This window comes from Hermetia illucens, chromosome 4 (genome assembly GCF_905115235.1).
Source record: "Hermetia illucens chromosome 4, iHerIll2.2.curated.20191125, whole genome shotgun sequence".
NCBI classification, from domain to species: domain Eukaryota; kingdom Metazoa; phylum Arthropoda; class Insecta; order Diptera; family Stratiomyidae; genus Hermetia; species Hermetia illucens.
The window spans coordinates 117,803,950-117,821,111 of NC_051852.1; the positions used below are offsets into that span (position 1 = coordinate 117,803,950).

At 41.3% G+C, this 17,162-nt stretch overlaps 1 protein-coding gene across 1 annotated transcript in view; it reads left to right on the top strand.

Annotated features, from left to right (window-relative positions):
- Positions 1–20: 20 nt before the first annotated feature.
- The window catches only part of LOC119654038 (zinc finger protein 91-like), a 75,616-nt gene continuing 58,474 nt past the window's right edge, over positions 21–17,162 (top strand). Inside the window, exons 1-5 of the mRNA XM_038059200.1 lie at positions 21–292; positions 6,743–7,348; positions 12,152–12,415; positions 12,519–12,759; positions 12,913–13,222. Of these exons, the coding sequence (XP_037915128.1) occupies positions 164–292; positions 6,743–7,348; positions 12,152–12,415; positions 12,519–12,759; positions 12,913–13,222 (1,550 nt within the window). The 5' untranslated portion in view covers positions 21–163. The remainder of the gene's footprint in view (positions 293–6,742; positions 7,349–12,151; positions 12,416–12,518; positions 12,760–12,912; positions 13,223–17,162) is intronic.

A 17,162-nucleotide genomic window follows, 5' to 3' on the forward strand; every position in this document is an offset into this window, starting at 1 on the left:
GCATTTCCCAAATTTTGACAGGAATGTCAGGTGTCAAAAGTAAACATTTGTTTCAACCGCGTCTCCTGTCCTGTCGCAAAGTCAACTCCCATGAGAAATTTGTTTTGATTGGATTATAATTGCTTCGAAAAGTGCAGTATCAATGCAATAACATTTAATAAAAATGACTGAAACTATGTCTCAGGTAGAGTCGGTATGTCGGGCTTGCATTGCCCCGTTTTGTGGTGAGAAGATCCACCTTCTCAGTGTCCCGAAACTTTTGGATTTATTCACGCAATTATCAGCTACACAGGTAGGTTGGTGATTGTATGATAGGAAGCACAAAAAACAAGTGAGAACCACAAATAATATATGGTTCTTGTGATAAAGGTAAAGTTGCCTAAAAGGTATTGTGAAGATGCACTTCGCTTGCGATTCATGTGTGAATCAGTGATTGACTTCGCTAGTAGTTCCTTGTGTATATAGACAACCTGCTTATGATATACATGCTCTTTACGAAAAAGGACCGGTCTGGAACACCATACACGACTTTAGCCGTCTTCAATCACAACTTCGTTTAGCTGTTTCAACCAGAGGGAAAATGTTTAACTTCCGAAGCGAAGTTTCTATAAATATGCTTTTATTTTTAAATGGCAATGATAATTTTATTTCAAACATTAATAATCACACAATTGTACACTTTCGAAAACAAAAGTGGCAATTGATCTTTTCGTGTAATTAGCATTGCTATGCACCTCCTCAGGCTAGTGTGCTATTACATGCATTTTGTCTAAGCTTTTTCCTAAAACAGTTTTGAGACAAATGCGTACTGCGCTTTTTAACACATAAACGCTACTGTGGATGTGGAAAGGTTGGGAACGATAAAGTGGGTTGTGGAGGGTGCTATCGTGTTCGGATAACGTATCATGAGGATGTTTTTTCTCCAAGTTCTTTAGAAAAAATAAACTGGAGTAGAGTACACTCACGGACGACTTGTGTATGTTCTGGGGGCTGGAAATATTTTTATAGGATTCGCATTAAATTTCGGAGTGATTTATGGATTTATGATTTGGAAGTGAAGGTTGTGAGAGTTGAAATGTGAAGAAAACTGAAGTTAGTTTGTTCAAACGTGTTGGAGATCGCAATGCAAAGCGATCTCAAGCTCAGATTGACAGATTTAGAAAAGCGTACAATAATAATTCCAGATAGCATTATTCAATGCTTTTCTAAATCGAAATCTAGCCATAGGATCATCATAAATTTAATTGAATTTGTGTCTTGTGAACCGTGAACAAAAGTCCAGCACGAAGTCTAATTGTGGAATTTTAAAAGACTTGGGACGGATCAATAGTTTCTTCGCAACAAAGTCACATCAACCGGAAAAGAATGCTTTGAGTTTTTTCACGATCACGATCATCATAGCCAATAATCAATAAGTAGGGCGTTTTTTCAAAAGTTTTGTCTGGAACAAAACTATGTTAACATCCCTTTTAAGGTGTGTCTCTCTGCCTGTCACCCCTGATTTATCCGGAAACGGGTGAAGCTTTATATACAACGAATGGTATCATTTTGTGTTGGATTTAACATGCGAAATGGGAGTGTAGATTTTTTTCCAGTAGGATATGGCCATACGGAGTATCAAATGAAAAGGCGCAATTGGTACCTTTAGAAACTTATCTTACTTCGGATACTGGGTGAAAAATAGGGGAAGTGAGTACTTCAAATCTGCGGCCCAAAAAGTGAAACTTTCTTCTCGTTCTCAGAATCTACCTTACCAAAAAAACCGAAGAAAATCACAATTCTGCATCTATATGCAATCTAATCCTCAAAATACATTCTATTCCGACATCTAAAATCTGTTAATAATGGCAAATTATCGTATTTTAGAAAATTGTGTATGTGAGTTGGCGCTTAAGTATCAATGCAAAGTTTTGTCTGCTTTTGATCCAGGTTAACATATAGTTGCCATTTACCCCTTCGTGGAGTATATCGCGTCAATCACACCAATATGTCATCGTTCACGGTTACCCGAAATGCGGTTCGTTTCCCCATCACTTCCCGAGACGCCCCCACACCTCTTCTACGGTTCTGGGCCAAATGCCTTTGAGAGAGCGGATTCCACTGTATGGCTAGCCCCAGCAATGCAATTGTAACCCGTCTTTAATGTATGGTTGATCCACTGTCACTGTTCCTTCCTCTTCCGATCACATCATTTAAGGGTGCCAGGCCTCTACACAGATCCAATTCTTCATTTGTAATAATATCAGGTCGGCGTACTTCGATAATACGACGCCAGTAGGTGTTGATGGAGGCTTGCAGCCTTCGAGTGGCAACGATCACTTTCCGTTGCTACTCCCATTTAGCAACACAAAAACAAAACTTGCACAACAGAGAACAGTCTTAAGTTGATTTTGTTGTTGAGGTAACTGCATTTCTAGATTTTATACAAGGCGGATCTAATGCTGTTGCTATGTCGGTCAACATCCAGTTCGGTGCATCCGCCACCAGAAACCACGCTTCCTAGTTATGGAAATTGATCGATGCCTCCGATGCCCTGCCCTTTAATGTAGATTGGGAGAGTGCGGTGACCCACCAGACTCAGAATCTTGATTTTCGAGGGCTTTATCTTCAGTCCAACTCTACTTGCCTCTTTTTCCAAATCCAGAGTCATTTGGCCAGGGTCCATGACCCGATGAGAGAGCAAACAGATATCATTAGCGTAGTCGAGGTTTTTGGGGAAAGATGTGATAATCCGTTGAACTCCTTCACGTCCTCGTGACAAGGCAACAAGAAGAGCTTCACCGATAACAAGAAAAAAAAAATAATAAAAACTCCGCTTTGTACGTCACATTTTGCGCCATTATCTGCCGCTCTGATATTGACTAGTAGTTTCTCTGGGATGCTCCTCCTGCTTACAGCAATACAGATACACTCCATGCTCACGCTATCGAAAGCTTTCTCGAAATCGGTGAAAGCAGATATGCGAGGATCTAAAGTTTGCGCACTGTTCCAAAATGATCCGTAAGTTGTTGATATGGTCAATGCAATGCAAGGGCCCGGAGCGAAAACCAGACTACTCTTTTGCCATCAAGCTTTTAAAATATTCTTTGGTGAGTTCCACGACTGCTTTAGCTATTATCTTTGCTACAGCAGGAGCACGCAGATACCCTTCCAATTGTTACACTTAAAATGTGGTCTCTTCTTGTTTAAAGATCATCTCCTTCTTCCACTTTCTGTGAAAGGTCTCGAATTCCCATGATTTCCGTACGAGTTGAAGCAACAGATCTGCAGTAGCTTCAGGTGCAGCGATAAATAACTGTGCGGTGAGATAGTTTTTCCTCCGTTTGAGTGCATTGCTGGCCGAAATGATTTCTCTTCCCTGACTGGCCATTTCATCCAGAGAAGGAGGAGCCTCACTGGATGAGATACGATTGAAAACTCTGGCGAAGTGTTCTTTCCGCTTCTTCCGCTGGTGGTCATCGTGGATATGAAGTCGGTCGTTGACGTCTTTCACAGGACCATCGAAAGATTTGCGACTACATGCAAGCTCTTTCGTAATGCGTTATACACTTCCGAAATCTCAGGCGGGTTACGAAATATATTTGCCGTCCGATAACTCTCCCACTTTCACTGGGTCATACAAACGGTCGATGTTGAACTTCTCAACCCTGCGTGACAGACGCAACACCCAAGCGAATGTAAGCGACCATCAGATGGTGATCCCCTTCGAGGCCGATATCAACGCCTCTCTTATTACCCACACAGGAGACAACTCCTAAATCTACTGCAGATTGTGGACGATCTGATTGCTTGGACAGTGTCGGACAGTTGAAACCCAACTAACCTTATGACAGGCTCTGTGACGAGGCGATGGAAGTTGTAGAAATTCACGAACCGAAATCGTTACGGTTACCAAGCCTGCATTTCCCCAATACATGTCAGAGTCCACCTTGGCATTTAGATCACCCATCACAATCACCATGTCACCACCAGGAAGCCTCACCTTAGCAGCGTGTAACTATTCGTAGAAAGATCATTCTCCACTATATTGGAGTCTCCGTTGATGGGTAGCATTGTACAATTGTGATGCTTCTTAACCTGGACCGGAATCTTGCAGTTAGAAGTCTGTCAGAAACCGGCTTCCAGGTGAAGATAACGTGCCTTGAGGTAGCCGTCAGAAGCAAAACCACATCGGATTGCCGTAAGTGTGGCAAGAGGGAGAGGAGTCCCACTATCTTACTTCGCACAAGCCCTGAGTGTCCAGCTATATCGTTGGAATTCGCGTTTCAGTTGGAGAAAACCAAATCTCTCTGGAAATAGGCTTCACTCTGTATATATTTCTTGAGGCATCGCAACATCCCAATGCGATTTAAGCTTTCACAATTGTTGCGGAATAATCTTTGCTTTTGACACAACCGATGCTACGAGTTTCAATGGGTCAAATAAGCGAAATATTTGTGATGCAAATGTTTGCTTTATAATTCTCTCTGATTGTGCAACGTTAATCTTGGATCTTGAATTGGCCTTTCTTTGGTAGCCAGATGATTTCTAGCGTTTTGACGAAATCTATTTCGCTCTTATCGACATTTATTCGAAATTCCTGGTCCTCTGGAGGAATATTTTTCGAAAATCTTGGATCGTTGGCGCATCAATTTAAACCCTGCTTCTTGTAACATCAGTGATAATTGTGTCTGAGCATCAAGTGCGTCATGAACGTAGAAATCTGGAGCCGATATAGTTATTCTTTCGGGATATTTGGTACGTCCTTCAGTAGCCAAGCACTGCAGACATTTCGTCGCTATACAGAGCTGGTAGCACTTTATCGGCTCACTAGGGTTACTTCTCAAAAAAAATCAATTGAAACTTGCGATCTTCATAATTAATTCATATTTGACACATTTGTTGTATGTCTACCGAAGACACAAATCGCGTCACCTGAAAACATAGAGTTATTGAAAATAATTCATTTTGCGGCATGCAGTTTATCAGTCAGCGAACCGTTAGAGGTTGTTTTGACAGAAGTATCAAAGACCACTCCCAGCTTAGTGGTGCTATTTTCGAATTGGTACCGATTTCCTTCATATGCCCGATCCCAAGACACTATTCCACATTCTCAACATCTTCGTGTGAAATCATCCCGTGCTAACAGGCGCCAAGAACCTTTCCAGCGCTAAGAACCTCCGTAGCGTCGTGTCGCTAGATTCTCCTAAAACATCAGTTCCACTGATGAATTAAAGTGAAGTTGTTACGGCTTTCATCTGGTGACCGCTTGGTTATTTGATTGAAGTGGCCTCAGTTCTTTTGCATAGGTGTTAGTGTTGTTGCACCTGAATCTATTTCAGCGACTTGCCAGAATCACTCAATTGTTTAAGTGAGTAGCTCGTCCATTGATCCGCATTTGAGTGCGTTGTTTTCCATTACCAATGCCTTTAATCGACAAGATGCCTGAACTTGTCATACCCAATTTTGTCACTAGTTTCCCTGTGATGATATTCATCTGCGAATCTAGTATTGCTTACATTGGTCGTCGTTAGTCGCACTCTTGGAGTGCACAAGAAGGCATATTTTCGTTTTTGTTGATGACCTTGAGTGTTCAGAACGACTGCCTTGTCTGATGCTAGCTTATTACGTGCCTTGTTTTCTGTTGATTCATTTGTTATGTGCGGTGTCGCATTCTTCTTACCCTGATCATTATGCAACAGAGTATTGTGCTTGCGAGTACATTTTCGACATGAACACTCCACAGATGTTGGAATAACGGTTAGATTTGAGGCAGTTGGTACGCAGATGGTTGCTTCGGACAATTTGTATTCTCTCGTTAGGATTTTATTTAAGAAACTTTTCTAGGCATGAGTCCGAGCTGCCTTTGATGGTGCATGTTTATAGCGGACTTGCCTTTGAAGTACACTCTCTCTTTGATCTCTCCAGATTTTTCAAATCAAGTAAACACCTCTTTGTTGTATCGCGAAGTGCGTTGATAGCGTTCGCGGTTCATTCTGATTTGATTTAATTGTGATCACGATAGCAACTAATTTAACAATTGGATAATAGCTTTTTGACGCTTGATGGCCTTTTGAGCTTTATTGAGTGTAGCGAGTTTTACTCATCCTTCAACCTCGGCCCCAAATCCTAGTTTCCTCGAAAATTCTCCCATCTTTTTCACAAAGCTGCTTAATCTCCCCGAAATAGCTGTGTCCGTGATACGTATTCGTAGCTAGAAGTTCCGCCCATAATTCACATAGTCCTCGTAGCCTGTCCTTGTAATAACTGACGTTCGCTTTTCTCCCTTCGCCATCCTTGTTTAAGTTGGATAAAAGCCGTTGATATATTAGAACAGGTTACATTCATAATAACTCCTTTAGGCACCTTCTCGCAGTCCCCATTGAATTCTTCATAGAAAGTTTTCTAGTCTTCGATAATATTTAAAATTTTGCAATAAAATTTGTCAATCAGAATCACGTCTGATGCAAACGAGTACTCTCTTTTGAAATATTGAACTTATACCTTTTTCGGGATCCTCACTATGAGCTCAATAAGACAATGCTGTGTCAGAACAAGGAGTGTTTCCTGCTTTTTTGGCACACTGAAGAGAAAGATGCTTCCCGAAATACGCTATATGTAAAATAAAAACATATTTTAGTCAAAAATAGAAAATATTCCTTTTTTTATTTTTTCTCAACCTTTGCCCTTTTAACTTGCGAAACTCTTAGTTTAACGATTTAGATTCAATTTTTCAAATACTTTTGTTTCAATATATTTGCAGGTCGATATCGACGACTGTTTGCCTAAATCAATATGCTCAAATTGCCACCAACGCCTAGATGATTTCAATCAGTTCCAAGAAATGTGCATAGAATCTTACAAAATACTCCTCGAACGTTTTTCTAAGAGGCTTATCAAAATTGAAGAAATAGAGGAGCCGATCAAAACCGAAGAAGAGAAAGAGGAAACTCGATCACAAAATATATGTGAAAATGAAGTTATTGAATATGAAGGCTTCTGTGACGCCAACGATAACGATGACGATGACAAGTCAGAGTCAAAATTCGATCCTCTAAATGATTGTGGCCTCTATGAAGGGGAAAATAGTAAGGAGAACTCTTGCAACGAGGATGCTGAAAGTGAATCTTCTGACGATGAGATCCTCGCGGAAAAGGTTAGGAAATCGAGAAAAGGAAAGTCCTCAAGTGAAACTGAAGAAAATAAATCAAGGAAACGAAAAGCAGAAAGTGATGATAGTACAGACAAGAAAAATAAAACAGAAACAAAGTGGAAAAGAGCAAATGCATATGCATGCAATAAATGTCCAAAAACATTTATGAAAAAGGAAGTTTATGAGGGTCATATGAGGCAACATGAAGGATTGAAGGTGAGTAACTTGCTAAGATTATTCGTTTAATTCACTTGTCTGTTCGACGAGGTCAAAGGTCACCACTCAGGCAACTGACGTGTTGCCTTTGGCTTGGACGAAACCGGTCGTCGCTTCATATGTGACTGTCATCGTTCCATCTGAGGCAATGTTCGCTATGTCTTCTTTTTCTATTTAATATCTATGCTCTTATATACTTTCCGGGCTGGATCGTCCTCATCTATGGGGATTTAGTGACCTGACCACCGTAACCTGTTGAGCCGGATTTTATCCACAACCTGACGGTCATGGTATCACTCATCGTCTATCCTCTTGAAGGGGGCCAAAAGCTCTTCGTACCATTCTTCTCTCTACCACAACCAAAAGTTCGCAATTCCCTGAGGAACACATGAGGACTGGCAAGATCATTGTCTTGTACAGTAAAAACTTTGACCCAATAGTCAGACGTTTCAAGCGGAACAGCTTTTGTAAGCTGGAATAGCTCTGTTGGCTGCCAGAAACCATGCAACATAGCTGTTCTCGGTTGTGATTTTCAACCTTAGATAGGAGAAATTATCAGCAGTCTCATTTCTGTAATGACCAAACGGGATTGAGCGTTGAGCGATGGCCAAAAGACCATTCTAAGTTGCCGGAGACGACCAAGGGGGGGGGGGGGGGGGTGGGAGATATCCTAACAACAAAAAACGATAGCGAAATTGGCCGCGAAGGTTCCAAATAATGAAGCTCCATCGAAGTGCTCCATCGACGTCCTCTGTGCTAGCCAGGCTGGCGAAGAAGAGAGGGGTCTTTTGAATAATTCGATATTTCACGCGTCATTATACAAAAATTCACGTGTATTTTCCGATGCGTGAGTTCGCACTGGATCCTCCTATCGAAATCATCACGCGAGCTAAACTGGAACTTCAAAAATAAAAAAAAATACCCGCTTAACCGAGTGATTAACCGAAAGGGGGATCCACGATGGATCGCATCGCCAACAATGCTTCTCCTGCCTCAGATGTACGATGGGGCGCGGCCTTATAGGTTCCCACCCTGGCTTGACATCCTCATGCCATCCTAGTGGATGTGCCCCTTTATAAAGAGAGTTTTGTGGGACCAAAGAGTAGGAGGGAAAAAGGAAGTTTTCGAATTAAAAAAAATTATCTGAAATTCATATTACTCTATTTAAATCGAAAATAAAAAAATAAAAAGTAATTCTAAGTAACTAAATAAAATAATATAAACGAAAATTAATAATAAAGTAATAAATGAAATCGTATAGGTGAAAATAATATAGAAGGAATTAAATTCAATAATCATCATCATCAACGGCGCAACAACCGGTATCCGGTCTAGGCCTGCCTTAATAAGGAACTCCAGACATCCCGGTTTTACGCCGAGGTCCACCAATTCTATATCCCTAAAAGCTGTCTGGCGTCCTGCGTCTGCTTCGTCTTCTTTTTCTTCTAACATTGACTGCATATAGCCAGCACTACCAACTTTTTCCGAGTGGTAGTTTAAGGAGCAGTGCTACTACGGTTTTCATGTCCTATTTCTTAAGGGGCAAGAAAAATACCCCTCTGATAGTCCCGGGGTCTTTCACCATGATTTCCGCCTGCACACAGTAGTTCAAATTTCTCCATTCGGCCGCGTGAATTCTTACATTCGCTCTTCAGAGTATAGTTGACAGCGGATGGCCGGACACCAAAAGCTGGCCCTGAGCCCAACGTTGTGGATCAAGATCCTTAGCGAGCCAGTCTGTTAGTTTTCTCATAATCAGCGACATTAAAGTACCCTGGCACTCGCATCAGGAATGTTTCATTCGGTCGACAAAATTTCAGCAAAAACTGGCGACCACCCCACACCAACTGATGCTGCCTGACTTTCAGAAGGGGTTCGAATGGTAAAACTCCACAATTTTTGTCGCAAACAGTCTTCTGCTGCCAATAAAATGGCAATTTTCCAGAGAGCCTGTGTTTTTAAAGATAAATCTGGAAACCATATGACCGGTAGGCATCAGAGCCACCTGATGTGTGTAAAGGAATTTCGAGATCGACACTTGACCGTGGGATTGGTGGTTTAGGAACACCTGTATGCGTCGTTAGATGCTTTCGGCTTAATTAATGGGGGTGGATCTATCTAATTCTAATCTTCACTAATTCGTAGGCAACCGAGTCTTTAAATCTGCTATTGTTAGCAAAGTTCAGTTTCGATCCCCAAACGATGAATGCATACTTAAAAATGGAGGTTATTATGGATGTATACATCCAATGAATCTTTTTTGATGAAAGTTGCCAGGTCTTACCTATTGCAGGAAGTACACGTTCTGTGTACCTTCCACTTTGTAAACGTAGATAACCCAGCTTCGTTATTGGACAAGAATCCGCTTCAGCTTTGTGGCTGCCACACAAGAGTTGGTCTCTTCGCTTATGCTGGGCGATGGGCGTTAATTCACACCTTCCTATTAGCACAATGACGTTGGCATATTGGATTGCTTCGGCGAATGTTCCACAGAGAACTTCGCCTACGTTATAGTTTGTGTTCTACGATGGCGAGGAGGAAGACGGGGCAGCAACCCTGTCAAATGAATCAAAACTAAGTGGCCAAGGAGTAACCTTACGTGGTGGCACCGGAAAATGCTGTATTCACATGGAGTTGGTGGTCACGATGGTGAATGCTCCAAGGCCTAATTAGCGCGATAAGACCCGAGTCTGCAAGGAGACCAGAAGTTATCTGGTGCCATGAAAACGCGGATAGTTCTCTGGGGTCATGTGTTTTCTTGTCCCGCTAGTGGGAGTTAGTGGGGGTTGTAGTTATGTCCAAGCGGAAAAAGAACTTTGGGCCTCAAGCGTGGAGTTGCGCTTAAAGCTCGGGTGTCGTACTCCTTAGTTCGGTAGATATTTTGGTAAGTCTTGCATTCGCTAGTATGAATGGTGAACCATTCACTCAATATAGACTGGTGCTGTTGTTGCTTATCACAGTGGGGTTTTGATTGTGGTCACAAAATATGTCTTAAAAGACTGTCGTTTAGACTTGTCCTAAACGACAGGTACTCACGTTAAATTAGCAAGGCGTAGCCTACATAATAGGAGAAATAAGCAGAGCACCAAAGAAACTCCTTACCTACCTGTAGACTGTTTACGATGAGTATGGTCGTTGTGGTGTCGGTACTCCATAGGTCGTTAACCAAATTAGCCTACTACAACAACTTCTATTGGCATACAATGGGTTAGCATGTGGGAAATGTAGGTCCTTAAATTTCCCACCAACAATCCATAATATGTCTCTGTAGACGCGTGTACGTTATTCGTTATATTACGAAATTTGCTTCGTAAACGCAGAGTGCTTAACCTTTCGGTTTTATTTTCAAAGCCGAGAACAGCAGGTTTCATTTTTTGGTTCACTAAGAAACCTACTCCGAGCACTTGGTTTACTGGAGGGCTCGTATAATATATGGTGTAGTGGCTATTCTCCTGGAAACCGGTCCCTGTTCAGGTCATCTCTTGAAATTCTGTTACATCACCCTTATATTGGGTCAGGGTATCGGCTAGCTGCTGAGCAGCATTCGGTCATACTATATATGAGTCTGTGTAAATACTGAACGTTTACACAGATATAAGCAAGACAATAAAGTAGAAAAGAAATAAAATCATCAAAATGTGGCCAGTTTCATACATTCCAAATATATAAGGTTCTACCCAGCTCACATGTGCCCAACGGAAGTATATACAAAAATATGTCCTCATAACAATCCTTGTATGGTGCATATCCTTCTTTTCTTCTTCGGGAAGTTTGAAATTTCTAGCTCAATTCGTGTTAAATAAAAATACAATTCAAGTCGCAAAAGGTCTGGCTGGACCCATGCGCCCAACAGAGGGCGAACACCACGATTACTGCCGTTTTACCTTTAGAAAGAGTATACTCGTAAATAGCAATTTATTTTATACCTACCTGTTCTGATGGCCTCAATCACATCTTCGAGGATCAAGAAATAGCCCAATCAATTTACCATGCCTTTCGTTGAGTGATGAAACAAAGTTACATTTCATGATCAGCACAACCAAAGCATTATTAGTTGTTTTGACCACTCAAAGTCCACATCTCCTATTCCCTGACGTACATTTTTCCAATAATCTTTTACCCTTTTTACAAATGTTTATCCCATTTGACCAATTAGTAACCTATGAAAATCACACTAAAAAGGACCGGCAATTCTTGATTCCAATTATCATTCCATCCACTCTAATCTTCAAAAACAGTCCGCCGTCACTTGTTGGAAATGAGCGATAAGCCTCCAAGTTAGTGACAACCGACATGGAAAATGGAAAGATTGGACTAGAGATTTTGAAAAACATTTTCTGGTGCAGAGAGTTGAAGTACACCACGTGTACAGTAGTTGTTGCTAGGAAGGTTTTTTACAACTCCATTGCTCAGTTTGTCTAACAACGCCAAAAAATGCTGTCAGGCTGTTTCTTCTATTCCAGGTCTTGGTTCGCGTGCTGATAGTTATTTAATAAATGGAGATAAGTGCATTGCAATAGCTTTTCAAGTCATTCCATTGGTTTAGAAACTGTATTCAGCCGATGTCGAAAGTTTCCAACAAAGTTCGGTTTGAAATATTACAGAAAGTGGATGGAATTTTTCAGAGAAATTTCAATTACTAAAAGATGTTGAATTGGCAGAAGACTCTCCCACCTTAACTCCCACTAAAAAATAGCCATTCATCCATTCGTGAAATTAGTTTTGCTTGAAAGTACGCCATATCCAAAAACTGCTATCTGTAAATTTGCCAAATATTAAAACCTCTTACTCTATTTTCATCAGCCATTTGCTTGTGATCAATGCAATAAAAAATATTCAAGATTGGAACGCTTGAAAAATCACATTTTAAATGATCATTCAGAGGCGCAAATGAGATTCTGTTGCGATGTAGAAGGCTGCGATAAAAAATATAGGAATCGAGAGACCCTAAAACGACACATCAATTCACATTTCAATCCACCGAAAGCACCCATCGACAAAAGTGAAAGACCCGTCTTTGTTTGTGAGTTGTGCGGGAAGCAGTTATCAACAAAGGGAGTCTTGAAGGTAAGTGACATCAAGTTATAACATAAAGTCTGAAAGGATGGAATGTTAGCGAACGTCCCAGCAATTTCCAACTTATTATTTTGTGGTCTTATTTTGATTTCAGGAGCATGAAATGATGCATAAAGGCGAATTTCCATATGAATGCGACATATGTCCTCGTCGATTCCGTGTTCCAAATAAATTATATCTACATAAATTGCGTCATCAAGGCATCAAAAACTTCGAGTGTAAAATATGCGGCCTGAAAAAAACTACAAACAAAGAGCTCAAAAGTCATATGAATGTACACACGCGTGAAAAGCAATATCCTTGTAAACTTTGTAATATAATCTTTTTAACAAATGGTAAGTTAGCTTCAGGGTTTCAACTATTTGGAAATCAATCGCTTTTTATTTTTTATTTGAATTGAATTCTTGTTTGGTATTCTACTTATTTGCAAATTGCTCCCTCCTCTAAATGACATTTACAATGAAATGCGCCCTAATTTATTCTTCCAGGAAATCTAGTTCGGCATGTTCAAGTTGTGCACGATGGTATCAAGTTATATGCATGTACATATTGCGACAAAGCCTTCGGTAAAGCAGAAACATTACGTAATCACACGATGAAACATACAGGCGAAAGACCACTGCCGTGTCCACATTGTGAGAGGCGATTCATTTCTAGGACGTCGTTACAATATCATGTACGACGACACGAGAAAGACGCCGCTGAAGCAAAAAACACGAAACCGGAACCTATAGCTAATCCTGAACCTGTGACAGAGCCTGAGAAACTATCGCCTGAAGCAGCCTCATTGAGTTCATAGTGGCTGGATCACTGTCATTTCTCAAAACAAATTAATTCTAAGCGTAGTTTTTCAAGAAAAGCAAATAATATAGGAAATAAGAATTGTTCATTTATAAATAAAAAGTTGAAATAATTTTATTATAGTTCGTTATGTTTCCATTGACAGTACATTATGATTTACAGATGTTACTTTTGTGATTTGAGGTTGCCTACAAGAAAGTGCAACAGTTTTTCACTTCAATCTGGGTTTTCCACTATATTTGCTTATGCCGCAATAAAGTTACTTATAAATTGAAATAGATTATTCCAGAGTACACTTCAAAAATATGAAAGCGAAGTTTATGGGCCTGGCGGAAATCCTCAATAGCCTATACTCACAAGTCATTGTAAGGGCAGAACTAAAGCTAAACATCGGTGAATGGGTGGAAATCAGTTGAGCATATATATTGGTTTTGCAAGTCTGATTCAGTATTTTACAAACTAATTTCAGAGTGTTCCAAACTAACTAGAGACTTTTCCAAATCCATTTCAGAATTTTAGATTTCAAATTTAGATCTTTTTCAATATTTCACTATTAAGTTTTATAGCAAATTTTTACCGCTGAATAAGGATGGAGCTGGGGTTCTTTCAAAAAAGTCAGCGGCCCATTAAGTTTCTATCATTATTTGTTTTAATGGACCATGGTATTCGGTCTGGAAAAAAATATAATCCCCTCGATCTGCTGTTTTTTTTCACGACCTCTAGATATAAAATGGTGAACTTGTGACTGAAATTAATTCCTCCATTTCCTGTAAAACCTTATTAATGACCACTTACAATCGAGAGGACTTCCCAAGTACAGTAGACTGGCGCTAACGTGAACAGAATAAACCCAGCGGTGTTCATGCTACAGAGAGTGTTCACATTAAAGAGGGTTGGAGAAAATCTTTTGGACTCAAAGAGCCTTGTTTTAGTACCGTGGTTTTTTGCTTGAGCATTTCGCCACTGATCGGTACATTTCTGTTTCGTTGGCAAAGAAACCATTTGTATAGTGCCTCTTCATTTTCAGCAAATGCTGTTTTTTTAAATATGCACTTCTTAGCGCGGTTCAGTGTATTTATTACTCACTTGGAGGATAAAATCCTTCTTTTTTTAATTGCACAGACTGTAGATTTGGCTATCCTGTATTTTTTCGATAGTGTATAGATTTTCATCTTGGCATGAAAGGACAGACACTGCGAATTTGTTTTATTCATATGATTGCCATTTACCTCTTGGTGGGATACAGCGTGTCAACCGCATCTACCCGCCATCGTTCGCGGTTACCCGAAATGCGTCAAATGCACGTATGCGCCATCGTTCGCGGTTACCTGAAATGCCCTTCATCATCCCCCACGACTTCTTGAGCTGCCCGCATTCATCCTCTACTGTTCCCAGCAATGCCCCGCCGTCTTCCGATCACATCGCGTATGAGTGCCAAAACTGTGAAACAATTTCATGGCGCAGTTCACCGTTGGCTGAGACCATTGATCCGAGATGCTTAAATCACTCATTTCTCGGGAGATCATTATCACTGAGAGTGATAGTGCCTGTTTCATTGGAGTCAGTCGGTAAAAACTGGTTTATTCAGATTCAGTCCCCGAGTTCCCGTTCCACAAGTTGCTCGGGATCAGTTTTATTATGAAACGCTAGGAACACTGCGTAAAGCAGTGTATATGGCGCAGGACAAGGAAGGTATCCTTTTTCGGCTCTGGGAACATTAATAAGGTTTCTATTTCTAAATTTTTCTCGCAAGCGCAAAGTGCATGGCCAATTGCTTATGTTTTCAAAGCCGATAACAGTAGGTTTCATTTTTTGGCTGGCTAAGAAACCTACTCCGAGCACATGGTTTACTGGAGGGCTCGTATGATATATGGTGTAGTAGCTCTTCTCCAGGAAACCGGTCGCTGTGCAACGCATCTCCTTCAATGCACATCAGCCCTATATTGGGACAGGGTATTCGCTAGCTGCTTGGCAACCCTTCTCTGTGTAGGAAGCGTACGTTCCATCAGAAAATGCACAAATCATTATTCCTTTCTCGTTGCCGGATTTGTCGTTATGTTATCAGTCCAGTCCTAGTTATTTTGTGTGCCCTACACAACGCCCAACCTGGAGTTGGTTCAATTCGTCCCGTTTTTAGGCGCGGAAGTATCGGCTTCGACCTTCTCTATCTGCAGCTTTTCGTTAAGAAGGAGCTCCCAGCGGTCACCACGTGGAGGTGAAAATATCGTTTGGTAGTAGAGTTGTGGGATCAGCAGGCGCTTCCCAGGTTTCAGTCATTATCGTGGGTAACAACCCATGTTTCGCCTGGGGACCTATACTACCCTTTGACCATGGTCCCTACCATCACCCCTACAAAAATCTTACCAAAGGACGCCATAAAAATAGCTCCAAAAGAACTGCGCCAGGAATGGGAAAATGAATATACCCTAAGACCACAAACAAAAGGCATCTTCTTCTACAACATCTTCAACACCCTTACGCAGGCAAACTGGTTTAAAAAACCCAATTCCTCTATTATTATTATTATTATTATTCTGTTAAGGGAAAGTCGCACCGCGTCCTTGAAGAACTATTGTGCCCCTTTTACTGGTTATAGTGTACCTATTGATCATAGTATCTCAAGCAGGCCTATGACCGTTAGGAACTTTAGTATGTTCCCTACTTCCAGATCTTTCAGCTTTGCATCTGGTATTAAGTGTTCTCCCAGATACATCGTCCTAATTTGCACAAGTGCCGGACACTGTCCCAGGACGTATATAGAGGTTTCGTCATACTCCTCACAAAACCTGCAGGCAGTGTCCGTAGATATTCCTAGCTTCCCTAGGTGATAGTTCAGCCGACAATGACCAATGAGAATTCCCACTATGATTCGGAGGTTCTTTTTGGTGAGGTTTAAGCAATCCTTTGTGCGCATGGGTTCGTATCCCCCAATAAGCACCCTGGACTGCTCCATCCCTGGTAGCCCCGCCCAGTATAGTTCCCTCAACTGTTTCTCTTCATTTCTTAGATTCATAGCCATGAAACCGTCTCCGATTCCACAGAAGAGTTCAGGCCCGTGTAAAGGCGTCCCCGCTCCCTTCTTGGCTAATTCGTCCGCTGCCTCGTTGCCTTCCAACCCAGCATGGCCTGGAACCCAAAATAACCAGACCTTATTGGACGAGCCGAGTGTATTCAGTCTCTCAAGGCATTTCCATACCAGTTTATAGTTCACCTGGTTGGACCTAAGTGCCTTGATGGTTGCTTGGCTATCAGTGAGAATAGTTGTGTTCTGCCCCCTCTAGTTTCTTTGCAGATTAAAGGAGGCACATTTGTCTACGGCGTATATTTCCGCCTGGAATATGCTAGTGTACCTGCCCATTCGCTCAAAGTACATTTTCCTCGGACCAATGACACCGGCACCCGCTCCCTTTGCTGTGAGGGATCCGTCAGTGGACCAAGTAATTAGTTACTGGTTTAAGCCGTATGTCGCAGCCACGCTCTCCCGTTTTGCCTTGTTACTCCAACGTGTTTCAAACTTCTTATCGAAGTGTAATCTCGTTGTCATGTTATCCCTTGGTATCAGTAATTCGGGATACCGCCTAGAAAGAATATCAATCTTCTTTCGATTTAGGCAGCTGCCCGCCTCACTCATACTGCCGGCCATCCTGAATATTGATCCCCTTGCCTGCATCTGTATGTGCAGATGGAGAGAGGTTAATCCCAGAAGGACCTCCAGGGATACCGTTGGGCATGTCCTCATTGCCCCACTGATACACACGCAAGCCAGCCTTTGGAGCTTCTGTAATTCCCTGGCTTGTGTGCTGAGTCAATTCATCCATATAAAAAATACAAATAGAATATTAATGAATATTTGACTGTAATAAAAAAACTCCATAGAAAAAAATCCTAACTAATGGAAACTGTCTCCAATGTAGTGTCCCAGAGGACAACCAACTCA